Source organism: Apteryx rowi, unplaced genomic scaffold, assembly GCF_003343035.1.
Source record: "Apteryx rowi isolate R43461 unplaced genomic scaffold, aptRow1 scaffold_657, whole genome shotgun sequence".
NCBI classification, from domain to species: domain Eukaryota; kingdom Metazoa; phylum Chordata; class Aves; order Apterygiformes; family Apterygidae; genus Apteryx; species Apteryx rowi.
The window spans coordinates 20,286-34,464 of NW_020450935.1; the positions used below are offsets into that span (position 1 = coordinate 20,286).

General features: G+C 69.0%; 1 protein-coding gene across 1 annotated transcript in view; it reads left to right on the forward strand.

Moving 5' to 3' along the window:
* Positions 1-2,870: 2,870 nt before the first annotated feature.
* The window catches only part of ASIC1 (acid sensing ion channel subunit 1), a 14,179-nt gene continuing 2,870 nt past the window's right edge, over positions 2,871-14,179 (forward strand). Inside the window, exons 1-2 of the mRNA XM_026084956.1 lie at positions 2,871-3,238; positions 4,220-4,415. Coding sequence (XP_025940741.1) covers positions 2,874-3,238; positions 4,220-4,415 — 561 coding nt within the window. The 5' untranslated portion in view covers positions 2,871-2,873. The remainder of the gene's footprint in view (positions 3,239-4,219; positions 4,416-14,179) is intronic.

The following is a 14,179-nucleotide window of genomic DNA, read 5'->3' on the forward strand; positions in this document are numbered from 1 at the left end:
CGCGGTCAAGCCAGGCAGATGCAGATCGTCCCCCCAAACCACCCCCCCCCCCATCGGCATCCTCGGCGGCCTTCGGCCTCGTGCTCCCCGGGATCTCCGCGGCCGCCGGCTTTGGCTGCGGYGGCCTTTAATTACCCAAACCGCTGCCCCTCGCAAAATTAAATGCCGCCGAGGATGACTCAGAGCTTCGCGGGCTGCCGGCTCCGGGCCCCTTTCCGGGAGGGTTTTCTCTCGCACTGGCTCCGGACGCTGCCGGTGGCACCCCAGGCAGTGCGGGAGATGGCGCGGGGGAGCCAGGGCGACTCCTTTGGTGCAGCGGCCTTGCACCGGGGTGGGTTTTGGGGTAAATTCCTGCCGATTTGGGGCGCGAGCATCCGTTTCCTTTGGAAGCGTCGCGGAACTGGTTTAAACAGCAAGTGCAATTCGGTGCCAGCGGCAGCTCCCTGAGGCTTATCCCGGCCTCCGAGCGCCTGAGCCGGGCTGGCAGCTCCCGCTCCCAGCCGGTGAGAAGCGCCTCTGCTAATAGCCTCGTTAGCCTCGGCTAATTAGCGGCGTGCGCATGGGTTGGGAAGGCCTGGACCTCTCCCCAGGCGGATGCAATGCCACCGCGGCCGGCAGGGAAGGGACGCAGGGGACGCCCTGGCACGGCCTTGCGGTGCCTCATTCCCACGGGATTCGCTGGTGCTAATGATGCTCGCGGCTAATTCCCTGATGCAGGAAGCATTTGGCCCCCAAATGGGCTCCTGGAAGCAGTTTCTAACGAGCAATCTATAATATCGGAGCTGATGGAAGCAATTTGCAACCCATTAGCAGAGATCGGCTGCAAAGGCGCTGATTTACATGTCGCTCGGTCCAGGCTCGAGCGGGGCTTGGATTTTCCCCCCGTTTTCCCCGGAATTTCTGGCCGGGGTGGGATGGGATGGCCTCGAAGGGCCGGGGCTCCCCGCTTCCCCTCAGTGCCTCCGTCCTGCCCGTTTCCTCCTCGTTTCGGCGTCTCTCCCTTTTGGTTGCCCCCATCCTCTTCATCCCTCACCCTCACGCCTGAGGCAGAGCGAGTCCGATGGGAGCCCGGACCGTGCCGGCTGCCATCCTCCTCCTCCTCCTCCTCCTCCTCCTCTTCCTTGTCATCGCGGTCCGGTGCCCAAGGGAGGAGGGAGCACGCGGGAGCTGCCCCCGCTGCCCTCGACTCCACGGCCGGGCGGCGCGGAGGTTTCTCCCACCACCTTCCTGCACTCCCGCGTTCCCATGCCGGTGGCCAGGGCGCGGYGGCGTTTGGTGGCCCTGTGGCGGCGTTTGGTGGCCCCACGGTGGCAAAGCCCCAGCCCTCTGTAGATGCTCCTATCCCTCATCCGAGCGCTACGTTCTTCTCCAGGTGTCGGATGGGGGCTCGGAGGCGATGGCAGGGCTGGAAACGCCGGCACCGTTCCCGCACCTGCCAAGCCTCGCGCGCCCCGGCGCTGAGACCGCTCGCTCGGGGGGCCCGGCCGCCGCTTCCCGACCCCGGGGGCGAAGGCCCGATTTGGGAGAGGTTAGCCCGGAAAAGGACAAAGCCGAGGGCGCCCAAGGCGCGTTTCGGGGAAGGGGGGGCATCGCAGCGCCCTGGCTGCCCATGCTCCGGCCCTGGCGTCGGAGGCCACGGCGCTGCTGGCATCGGCGCCGGCACGACCCGGCAAGCCGGCAGGGACGAGCCCCGGCTCTGCCATCGCCTTCCCAGCGCCCCGAGGATGCGYGACGCTCTTTCCCGCGGCACCGCTGGAAACGCGCGGGGCTTGCGGAGGCCGAAGAGCCGGGCGAGGCGGCAGCGCGTCCCGCTCCAGCGCCAGGCCGGGGGGGCCGGGGGGGCCGGGAAGGGGCTGGGGGATGGGAGCGGCGCCCGCGCGCCCGCGCGCACACATGTTCTCCCCATGCACACGGCGTCGGCACCAGCAGCCCCAGCCTGCAGTCGCTGCCGCCGGAGCGCTCCGCTCCTCCGCCTCCCTCCTCCTCCTCCTCCTCCTCCTCCTCCTCCTCCTCCTCCTCGCCGGCGCGCGCCCCCCGGCCCTGCGGCACCCCTCGGCGGCCTCCCGGCCCCACCGGCGCGTGGTGACTTCATGCAGATTATGCAACCGAAGGAATAACCGGCTCCCGGAGCGCCACGGCGGGAGGCATCCATGTGCCTGGCCGGGAAGCGGCCGCCCGCTCCCGCTCCGCGTCCCCGCTGCCCGGCCGCCTCCGGTCCCCCCGTGCGCCGCTGAGCCAGGGCCGTGGCGCAGCCCCGCTCCCGCCGTTGCACCAAGGTACCGGCCGGGCTATTTTTATTCCATCCCCCCCCTGCAACGCCGTTTCCTTCTTTTCCGGTCTCGCTCCGGCTGCCGGGCAGCCCTCCGTGCATCCCTCCATCCCGGCCAGAGGGGGGACGCCGGCCCCGGCACCCGCTTCGCCGCCGGCAGCCGCCTCCCCGGAGCCGTGCGAGCCGGCGCCGGCCGCTGGCCCCGACTCCAGGTTTGCATCCTCGGCTCGTTCTTCTTTTAATACATTTATCGATGCGCCGGGGCCGTTCGGGGAGGGGGCGGCTGGGGCGGGGGGAGCAGGCGCCGGCGGAGGGTCGGAGCGGCCGGGATGGGGGAGCCGGGTGCCGCGGTCCCGCCGGCGGGAGGGGAGGAAATGCAAGAGGCTGCACCTAAAAAAAAAAAATAATTATATATATATATATATGTATGTATATATGTATGTATATAAAAATATATATATGTATATGGCTGGGGCGGAAGAGCAGGGCAAGGCACGGCGCCTCTCCCGCGCCGCGGCTGCCTCGAGCATCCGGCACGCGGAGGCGCCGGCGCCCACGGGCTCCCTTCCCGCAGGGAGGCCGCCCCGGGGCGCCGGCCGCCACCATGATGGACCTCAAGGTGGACGAGGAGGAGGTGGGCAGCGGGCAGCCCGTGAGCATCCAGGCCTTCGCCAGCAGCTCCACCCTGCACGGCCTGGCGCACATCTTCTCCTACGAGCGGCTCTCGGTGAAGCGCGGCRTCTGGGCGCTCTGCTTCCTGGGCTCGCTGGCGCTGCTGGCCCTCGTCTGCACCAACCGCATCCAGTACTACTTCCTCTACCCCCACGTCACCAAGCTGGACGAGGTGGCGGCCACCCGGCTCACCTTCCCCGCCGTCACCTTCTGCAACCTCAACGAGTTCCGCTTCAGCCGCGTGACAAAGAACGACCTGTACCACGCTGGTGAGCTGCTCGCCCTGCTCAATAACAGGTGGGTGCGCAGCCCCGGGCGATGTCCCCAGCCCCTTGTGGTGTCCCCAGCCCTGTGCAATGTCCCCTAGCCCCATGCAACATCCCTGGCCATGTGCAACATCCCCAGCCCCATGCAACACCTCCAGTCCCATGCATCATTCCCGGCCATACGTGATGCCCCTGGCCCATGCAACATCCCTGGCTTTGTGCAATGTCCCCAGCTCCGTGCAACATCTCTGGCCCCATACAGTGCTCCTGGCCCCATGCAACATCCGTGGACATGTGCAATGTCCCTGGCCCGTGCAACGTCCCCAACCCATGCAACATCCCTGGCCCTGCGCAACGCTCCTGGCCCCATGCAACATCTCTGGCCACGTGCAACGCCCCAGCCCCACGCAGCACCCCTGGCCCTGGGCACTCCATGCCCCTCTCCGGGCACCTCCCAGCCCCCGGGGCAGGGTGCTGGCATGGGCGACGGGAAGGCTGGGACCATCAGGGTCCCACCAGGTCCTGCTGGCACCCCAAGGCGGGTGGCTCCAGTGCCGCCCCCAGCAGCAGCGCCCGGGCGCTTCCCAGCTGCCGGCAGGAGGGAGGGAGGGAGGGAGGCTGCCCGGCACGGGCCGGCAGCAGCGCGGGCTCCTTGCTGGAGCCTTTCCCGAGGGCTTTTCCTTGCCCGTGTCCCAGCACGAGGAGCCAGTTGTCCCTGCAGCAGGGAGGGATTTGCAAGCGCCGAGTAGCGGCGCTGGGCTGGAGCCGGAGCGAGAGCTGAGACCTGGCATGCTCAGCCCATGTCCCGGCGCACCGCCGAGGGTGAACGGCCCCTTGCGCCTCCCCAAACCCTCCGTCTCGCTTGGATTTGCCCTGACCGCCCTGGTCCCGGGCATCCCGGCGGCTTTGCACCCGGCTCGGGCCGTTCGACGCTCCGAATCTGCCGGGGGCTTTGCCGAGGCACCGCGGGGACGCAGCTGGGGCTGAGCCTGCGCCCGCTCCTTCCGGCAAGGTACGAGATCCCCGACACGCAGACGGCCGACGAGAGGCAGCTGGAGATCCTGCAGGACAAGGCCAATTTCCGCAACTTCAAGCCCAAACCTTTCAACATGATGGAGTTTTACGACCGGGCCGGCCATGACATCCGGGAGATGCTGCTCTCCTGCTTCTTCCATGGGGAGCAGTGCAGCCCCGAGGACTTCAAAGTGGTGAGTGCCCCAGCGCCTCGGCCGGCAGCCGGCGCGCGGCTTATTCACCGAACGGGAGGGAATTTGCAGGAAACGCCTATTCGGAGCGAGAGCGGCATCAGCCCAGCGCGGTCCGGAGGGTCCCGGGTCCCCGCGCGCATCCGCACATCCGCGGCGTGCTTATTCCCCGCTTCCCGACCTCCCCTCTTGCCGGCAGCGGCGAAACAGATGAGCAGCTGGTTTGTTATTGCTGCCTGGATTATTCCTCGCGAGCCGGCCGGGATGATTTAAGGGATTCGATTAGGGAAAGCCGGCTCCGTGCTGCCTTTGTGGCGCTGGGTGCCCCCGGAGGGAGAGGCCGCCGGCCCCGGCCGAGCCCTGGGAAACGTCTCCCGGTTTCCCGCGTGGGGGCTCCCGGGGCGACGCTTCCCGCGGCTCCTCCAGCCGCCGCCTCCCTCCCTCCCTCGTGCTTTATTTTTCCCAGCTCCTTGCTTTTTTCCTCCCGTTTCCCCCATCTCAAAGGCGATCGCACAGGGAATTCGCCTGAGGGCCAGCGGCTCAGTGCTGGGCGTCCCTGCGTGCCGGGGGGGAAAAGGCTTGGAGGGCTGCCGGCATCTCCCGGCTGCTTCGCCGGCTGCGCCGCCCCTCTGCTCCCGCTGAGCTTGAGACGGGCTCTGCCGGGGGGCGATTTTTCGGCCGCCCGGAGCTGGGGGGGCTCCGGGGAAGCTGCCAGCGCTGGGGCAGGGATGGAGCTCGGGCCGCCGGGACCGCGGGGCCCATTGCTGCCCCATGTCCGTCCCCAGCTTTGCGGCTCCCGGAGCCCGGTGCCGCGGCCGGCGGGAGCACCAGGGGGGCCGCGGCCGCCCGGGCCGATGCCGGCTGCATGCTGATGCCGGCCGGCGCGGGAGGAGCTGGGCTCCCGCGGTATCCGGCCTCGCGGCAGGGAGGGCTCGGAGTGGGGGGAGACGCAGCGAGCGCAAAGGGCTCGGTGCATCCCTGTGCTCCAGCGCGGGATGCCGTGGGGAGGGCAGGCAGGGACAAAGCACCATCCGGGGATTATTTCGGCTTCTCCCACCTTCCCCTTCCTCCTGCGTCGCTGCACAGGGAATTGGGGGGGGTCTCTCGCGTTGCTCATCCCCCTCCGGCTCCGCCTGCCCCATCCTCGCCCCCTCCGTGGGTCCTGCATCCGCCCCGACCCGACTGCCGGCTCATCCTCGGCACCGGCAATCGCAGCGTGGCAGCGCCTCGGCGCCGTTCGCAGCCCGGATCGAGCTTTGCTGCTCCGCTAACACAAAGGGAATCGATGCCAAAATCCTCTGGCCTGGGAGGCACCGGCTGCCGGCCGTGCATGGGATCCCGGGACGCTCCGGGGTGGGCGCTGGCATGGGAAGGGGCCCCTCGGTGGCCTCCATTCCCGGGAACCGCCTGCCCCTCCGCTCCGGAGGCCGCGCTCCCCGACGTGCTCATTAGCAGCCGAGATCAATGTTTCTCGCCTGCTGCTTCATTATTTATAAGCCGGAGCCATCGCTCCTCTGCGGGAACCTGAGCCCCTGCCGGCGCCCGGCTTGCGCTTCCCTTCCCCCACGCTGGGGAAGGGGCCCAGGAGTCCTGCTCGCTGCTCCCCCGGGGAGCTGCTCCGGAGAGCCAGCAATCCTGCCTTTCGGCTCTTCCTCCTCCAAATCCAGCTAATTCGCTTTTGCAACTCGGGGAAAGAGGAGAAATGCAGGGACGAGGGTCCCCGTGGCTCCCCTTGCCCATCGCGCCCCTCCTGCCTGGGCACCCGAATCCCCTTGTCCCCGTCCCGTGTCTCCGCGCGGCCTTCCCGTGGCAGCGACGCGGGAAGAACCTGCGGCTGCCAAAATCGCCCCGAACTCCGGGGTCGTCCCGTGCATCGAGGGCACCTGGGGCTGCCGGCAGCCCCTTCCCGGGACGCGGCGCCCTGTCTCGGTCTGGCACGTCCCTCCCCGCCTCTATCCCATCCGAAAGCGGCACGGTTGTTATTTATTCCCGCGCGGGGATCTGGGGCCCCGGCAATTTGGCTGCCGGGCCAAGGCACCGTCTGCGGCTCCGGCGCTGGGTTTCACGCCTGCTCCACGCCTGCCCCGGCGTGTTCGGCGCTGCGCGGGGGAAATGCCTGCGACTGAGCAGAAACCCCCCGGCACGAACCCGTCTGCCTCCCGGCAAAACGCAGGGTGTGGAGGAGCTGGAGCCCAGCGCGATCCTGGGGCCGGGAGCAGCCCTTCGCCTGCCCGGCACCGTCCGCAGGCAAAGCCGAGGGAAATAGTGCTGCCCGGATCAGGCCCTGCTGCTAGCCCCACTCACGGGGGGCAGGCGAAGGGGACGAGGGCTGGCTGAACCCCCTGCACCCCACTGCACCCCGAGAAACCTCCTGACCTCCCCTGCACCCTGCTACACCCTGCCGAACCCCCCCAGCCCCTAATGCACTCCCCTGTGCTCCCTGCACCCCACTGCACCCCACTGCACCCTGCTGAACCCCACTGGACCTTAATGCATTTGCCTGTGCTCTCCTGCACCCCTCTGCACCCTGCAACCCCCCCCCCGAGCCCCCCTGCACCCCACTGCACCCTGTAAAACCTCTCTGACCTCCCCTGCACCCTGCTGAACCCCACTGGACCCTAACGCACTTGCCTGTGCTCCCCTGCCCCCCCCTGCACCCTGTGAAACCCCCCTACGCCCTGCTACAGCTTGCTGCACCCCACTGGACCCTAATGCATTCCCTTGCACTCCCCTTCTCCCTACTGCACCCTGCAAAACCTTCCTGCACCCCTCTGCACCCTGCTGCACCCTGCTGCACCCCACTGGACCCTAATGCATTCCCTTGCACTCCCCTGCACCCCATTGCACCCCACTGCACCCTGCTACACCCTGCTGAACCCCACTGGACCCCACTGGGCCTTACTGCACTCCCTACACCCCACTGCACTACATTGCACCCTGCAAAACCTTCCTGAGCCCCCCTGCACCCCGCTGAGCCCCCCCGAGCCCCCCCGCACCCTGCCGAGCCTCGCTGCACCCCAGCGGACACCGCGGCACCCGCGGGCCGGGCGCCAGCCCTCGCTCCAGCCRGCGCGTGCTGGGGGCCCCCCCAAAATCCTGCCCTCGCACGGGTCAGACCTGCCTCGGGCGCGAGGGACCCCCGGGACCCCGCGGCGCAGCCTGGGCGCCGAGCGCAGCAATTGCCGCCACCCAGGCGTTTCCCGGAGCGTCAGGCCGTTCGCAAGGAACCGCGTGGGTCCGGCTGCCTCGGCGCGGCGAAGCACCCGGGGGCCGGGACGGCGCGGGAACGGGCTCCCCCCGCGCCTCCGCGCTGCCCGGCCGAGCGGCGCCTTTTACAAACTCCCTGAATCATTTAAGCGACGCGTGTAAATCACTTCCTCAAGCGGCGCGCGGGCTCCTAAATAACTTATAAGCGCTTGCAACTGCTACCGTGTCTCTCGGTCGCTCCCGGGAGGCGTCGCACCTCCGTTGGCAGCTCCGCGCCTGGATCCGCCGAGCGGCATCTCTCCCCGGCCGCTGCCGGGGCGGGAGCAGCCGGGACCGGCGGGAACCTGCACTGAGTTGTCATTAAATCGGACGTTTGGCCGTGCAGCGTGATGTGCCGGCAGCACCGGAGCCAGAGCCGGAGCCAGGCGGGACGAGGAGCAGAGACCTGGTGCATTCGGTGCATGAGGGTGTTGTGCCTCCCCGCACGTGGAAACCCATCAGGGCAATCGCTGCCTCAGCTTGGGCGCCCTGGCAAAGTGATTAGGAAGGGACAGACGGACGTGGGGGCAAGGGCTGAGGCCTGAGCACGCTCAGCGCACGTCCCGGCCCGGGGTGTCCGGCTGTGCCGAAGCTCCGAGCCGACCCGACGCACCTCGGGGTCCCTCCTCCTCCTCCTGCTCCTCTCGCGGCGCCTTTGCACGCAAAGCGTCATTAACAAATCTATTATTAATTATTATTAATAAGGTTTAAGGGTCGCATCCGCCGCCGGCGCAGGCGGGGTTCCTTTCCGGCACCGCGGGGCGCGTGGGATGGGGCCGGCTGCGAATGCTGCCCCGAAACACCGCTCGGCCCAGGCGGGAGCCCGGCGCCCCCCGGCCCAGCGCCGCGAGGAAGCCGCCCAGGAAACCCCGTTTTTGCCGCTTTTTCCTCTCTCCCCCCCTGCTGTCGGACCGGGAGCAGCCGGGGCCAGGTCTCCCGGGGCGCTCGGGAAGCTCGGCCTCCGGCATCGCTTTTCGTCTATCCGCCTTCGCACAGGCGCCTCCTTCGTCGCCTGCGGGAGCTTGGCCGGAGCGGGACGCTCTGAACGGCCGCTCCGCCGCGATTCCCAGAGCAGCCGTGGCTCGCGGCGCTGCTCGCCGTCTCGGCCTTCGGTTATTTATAGGGCCCCGACACTCGGATATTACAGCCGTATTTTTTTTTTTTGCACAAACATATTTGCTTTGCAAGAGCTGCTCCGGCCCGGCGCTGCTGCGCGGCGGCTTCGGGGCTCTCGCCGCGAGGATCGATGCTGCAGAAGGGGGAGGCGGGCGCGGAGGGGGCCGAGCGCTCCCTGCGCTCGCTCCGGGCTTATTTGGGATTTGCCGAGCGGCTTTGTCACTCCTGGTCTTCCTCCTCCTTTTGCAAATCCCCGTCTCGGGATGCTCTCCGGTTCCCTGGGACCCGCTGGTCGGGGTTCCCGCACCCCAGCGCCGTGTCCATGCCCAAATTTGCTCGGACGAGATGCGATTAGGAAACGGCGAGGCGCGCGGAGCCGGAGCGGGTGAATGCGGCGGGAAAACCAGACAGGAATATGGTTTTGTGTTGTTTTTTTTCCCCCCGCCAATAAAACCGTCGGCTCGAATTTGTTTGCGTGAACCGTCCAAGTGATTGTGAAGGATGTCGGAAAAAATTGCAACCCGCTCGCGGGCAATTCGCCACGGGCGGAAAACAGGAGGCGGCGAGTGGATGAGTGTCGGCACGGGGAATAATCCCGGCGGGGTGGATGGGGATGAAGAGATGCCGTGGCCAGGCGAACCACGTTACAACCCATCGCAGTTCCCGGAGCGGGAATAGGTTCCCGGCAAGGAGGATAACGCATGGGACGCAGCAGCCCCGGCACGCAGGATAACCCTGCCGTCGAGACGCCGGAGCGGCTGGAGGAGGAGGAGGAGGAGGGTGGAGGAAGGCAGCATCCCGGCGATGCCGGGATCCCGTCCACAGGAAGCCCCCGTGCTGGCGCAGCACGGCCCCAGCACACAGGCAGCGCCGGCTGGGAAGCGCTCGGCCACGTGGGGCCGGGAGGCTTTGGAAGATTAATGGGATTTAAAGGGAAGCGCTTGGAGAGGGAGATAAGGCTCAGAGATAGGAGCCACCGCTGAGCACCGGGAGCCGCGAGGCCCCGGGGCCCTGACGACGTCCGCTTGGCACCTTCCTCGCCGTAACGGGCTTTCTGTTAAAGTCCGGCATGGCAGACGGCGGGACCGCGGCCCCTGAAGCGGCTCCTTGGCTTCCCATCCCCAGCGGCAGCCGGGAACCGGCCGGGGGCTCCCGYGGCACCAGCGCGACGAGGAGGCGGCGGATAACGTGGAGGGAGAGACTCCTCTTTAATCATCAGTTTTTCCGCATTCGGATGCGACATGCTAATCCACTGCGAAGCGCCTAATCTGGGGGATGAAGGGCCGGATAACAGCAGCCGTGCGCGGCGCGGCTGGCGGAGCGAGCGCCGGCAAGGTGGCCGGAGCCGATAAGGGCCGCCAGGATTAGCGCCGGCAGTGATCCCGGCCAGCGATGCCCGGGAGCGCCGCAGAGTTGGAACTGTCCCGAAACGGCCGCCGAGGGGCCGGGTGGGACGCGGCGATGCCGACGCTCGCGCGAGGGGGCTGCGAAGCCGGATGGCACCTCCCGGCTCCCGCCGCGGCCGGTCGCGGCACAACGCTCCCGGGCTCGCAGCTCGCCGGGATAACGGAGCTTGCAACGCTGCTTTCCGCTCGCCTCCTCGGGGATTGGTTTATCCCTGTGCATAACTCCATCCCGGCTTTGATCTCCTCTGCCATTAAAGCGTGACAGGCTGCGAAAGGCGCCGCCGCCGCGGTCAAATCCCCCTCCCGCCGCCCTGCTCCGGGGACCCTCTGGCAGGCAGAGCCGCAGCGGAGCGAGCCGGCCCGGAGGGACCCGGGACGCCGGCTCCGGCGCCCTTGGCAGCCCCCGTCGGGGCCCGGGCGCCGCAGTCGGGCGCGTTGCGTTGCGTTGCGTTGCGGCAGGGCCCCGGCGCGCCGCCGCGGGGGCTGATGTCACGGTTAATTATAGCACCCGCCTCCCCCGCAAAAGGCTTTACCTGGAGGAGGGTAAAAATAGCTTCTAACGCGGGAGGGAGGGAGGGAGGGAGCGAGGAGCTGGAACGAGCCCAAGGGCTCCGCCGGCATCGCCGAGGCTCCCGCATCCCGACCCCATCCCGGCTCCGGTTTCTCCCGGACCCCGCGGCGGGGACGGACCCCGTGGTGGTCCCAGGGCGCCTGGCTCCCCGGCGGGCGGCGGGAATGGGAACCGGAGAGGGATGAGGGCTCGTGGGTCGCCGCCGCCCCGCGGGAGCCGTAATTCTCCGGCGGTTGTTGAAGCCGAGCGGCCGGCGGGATTAAGGGCTCCTGCCCGCGATGGAGCGTTTTCCTTACGGCATCGGAGATTCCCCACGGCCAGAGCTGCTGGGAAGCGGCGGGGAAGGACGCAGAGCAGCACGGGCTCTGCCTCGGCCGGGCCGGGAGCTGCCGGGGACGCGCAGCCCCTGGCCTCGGCTCGGGGCCCCCCGGGCTGCGCYGCTTGCGTTTCGGCACCGCAAGCAAAACCCCTTCAGGCCTTTTCCTCCTCTTTTTCTCTGCCTCCCGCAGGCCTCGGGGGTGGCTCCTGCAGCAACGCGCTGCCCCAGGGCCTGGCACCCCCCCCCGAAATCCCACCCCGACCTCAATCTCAGCCAGCTCGTACCTGCGCCAAAAGCATCCTTCCGCGTCGGCGCCGGGTCGCCCCGCCAGCTCCCCTCTGCTCCCAGCCCCATCCCGCATGGCCGAGTGCCCCAAGCCCTCTCCCAGGGGAAGCCCCGACCCCTTTCCAGCTCTCCCTGCCCGCGGCTGCAGCCCGTCTCTGTCGGAGGCGAGGGGCCGGGATGCGGCAGGGATGCGGGTGAATCCCCCGCCGGGCACAGCCGGCCCGGGAGCAGGCAGGTGCCAGCTCAGCTTCGGCCTCTCCCGGCTGCTCCCGCGACGCCCGACCTTGCTCGCGGCTTTATGAAATTTCATCCCGGGGCGCTGGCGCTCGTCCCCAAGGTCACCCGCCCCGCTGGCACCTGCCACCGCCAGCCTCCCTCTTGCACAAGGGCCTGGACCGGGAATGCTGGAGCCGGGGAGCCCCGGGACGGACCCTCGCGGGAGCCGTGGTGCGGTGCATCCCGCCAGCACGGCGCCCGTCTGCATCGCTTTTGCCCGGCAGGAGCAGACAACTTTGCATCGGAATCAGCTCCGATTTGCCAAATCTCCCTGGCTGCATTTCTTCGCCCGCTCTGGTGGCACCGGGGGCTGCGCTCAGGCACGGGGGGACCCCGCGAGCCGAACCCCCCCGGCGCCACCCCTGCGCCTCGGAGCCGCCTCGTTTAGAGGCTCTCGCTCCCCCCCCGAGGGGCTGCGGCACGGGGCTGGCGCTGCCGATCGCTCTGCGGTCACGTCGGATGCTTTTACGGAGCGCTGAGTGCAGGAAGGAGGCAAACCACAAGCAGGGGCCGTGGCCAAGGGCGAGAGACGCTTCTCCTGCGCCCGGCACAGCCCGGATCCCCGGGGCCCCGGCATCGCATCCCGTGCACTGACCCGGGGTCCACAGCACAAGGAGGGATCATCCGGCTCGGGATGCACCTCCAGGGATTCGCTCCGTGGGATTCATCACCTAAATCACGGCATCGACCAAATCGTGCAAAAATCAGCCGGGCTTCGAGGAGGGACCTCGGGCGCCGCTGGGGGCRTCGATGGAGCCCGGGGAAACCGGAGCATTGATCGCGCAAGTGGCACCGGGGCGCCGCGGGGAGATGGTGCTGCCGGCATTTTGGGCAGCTCTTTCTGGCTCCGGCCACCCCGGAGAAGAGCCTGGCATATGGTGGCCCTGGAAACAGCCTGGCCCCCGGCGGGGAGGACCCGGCCGGAGCAGCCGGTAGGGCTGCCGGGGCCTCGCTCCCCGCGGACGTGACTGGCGCTCGCCAGAGCGGGCAGCCCCCCGGGAGCTCCCGCCTCGCCGGCAACCCGAGCGGCACTGCCGGAGCCGCCGCCGTCTCCGCTCCGTCCCCGGGGACCGGGGCAGCCCGCAGAACCGCCCCTCGCTCCTCCTCTCACCCGGCTCCTGAAATACCCTCTGCTCGCCTTCCCCTCCGAGCATCCCTCCGCTCCGCTCCACCCTTCTCCCTGAGGCGCCGCCGGCCTCTCCCACTCCCGTCCCTTCTCCGTTTCCCCCCCCTCCGAACTTTCCCCGCTTCCCCTCGCCCAGCGCCGCCGGCAGCGACCCTCCGGGCCGGACGATGCCTCTCCAGATATTCTGCACCATCTCCTTCTCCCACGAGGACGGGCAGGCAGCCGCGGCGGCCGCCGGCAGCGGCGAGGACGGAGCAGATGAGTTCCTGTACGGGCAGGAGGAGGACGAAGAAGAAGAGGAGGAGGAGGAGGAGGAGGAGGCGGACGCGGCCACCGACCTGGTGGCCTTCGCCGGCAGCTGCACCCTGCACGGGCTGAGCCACATCTTCGTGGAGGGCAGCCTGGGCGCCCGGCAGGCACTCTGGGCGCTGGCCTTCCTCCTCTCCTTCTCCGTCTTCCTCTACCAGGTGGCCGACCGCGTCGCCTACTACCTGGAGTACCACCACGTCACACTGCTGCGGGAGGAGGAGAGCCCCGCCATGACCTTCCCCGCCGTCACCTTCTGCAACGTCAACCGCGCGCGCCTCTCGCAGCTCAGCCCCCACGACCTGCTCTACCTGGCGCCCCTGGTCGCCTACGAGCCGGGCGCGGAGCCGGGCTTCGCCCCGGCCTGGCCCGGTCCCGGTGACGAGGACGAGCCCCTCAATCTGTACGGTTTCTTTAACCGCACGTGCCACCGGCTGGAGGACATGCTGCTCAGCTGCAGCTACCGGGGCGAGCGCTGCGGCCCCGGCGACTTCGCGGCGGTGAGTAGCCCCCGTCCCGGTGCCGTCGGCTCCGGCATCCCCGTCGCCCCCGACCGGCTCGCCCTTCCCGCCGCGCGGGGCTGCCCGGTGCGATGAGTGCTGCGTTCTCAGCTGCAGCGGGGTGCAAGCGACCCCCCCGGTGCCCGCAGCCAAGCGGCTCCCGCTGCCTCATTCCCCTACGGAGTAGAAATGGGGATAGATGCTCCTGGATGAGCYGCTCGCCCCAGCAGGTGCTGGGGAGCAGCTTGCACTGGTGTTGTTCCCGGCGCGGCTGTTGCATTGGACGCGGCAGGTGACGCCGTCCTTGCCGGCTCACGCAGGGACAGCTGATATTTCACCCCAGCACCTGGGAGCCGTGCCAGGCTCGGTGACGGCAGCAGGGACCTGCCGTGCCCCGGGATGGGGCTGCAGGGCGGGAGCCGGAGCCGCCGGGCAGGAGCTGGAGCCGCGCCACCGTCTCTGCCCTGCCCTCGGCCGGGGCGCCCGCGTTGCTTTTAAACGTCCGTGCGTGCCGGAGACCCGTCCTCGCCGAGCTGCCGCGCGGAGGTGCCAGCCGCCCGCGTCTCCGGCTGCAGCGGGAGCCAGGGGGTGCAGCAGCGGGGCGGCCGCGGGGGCC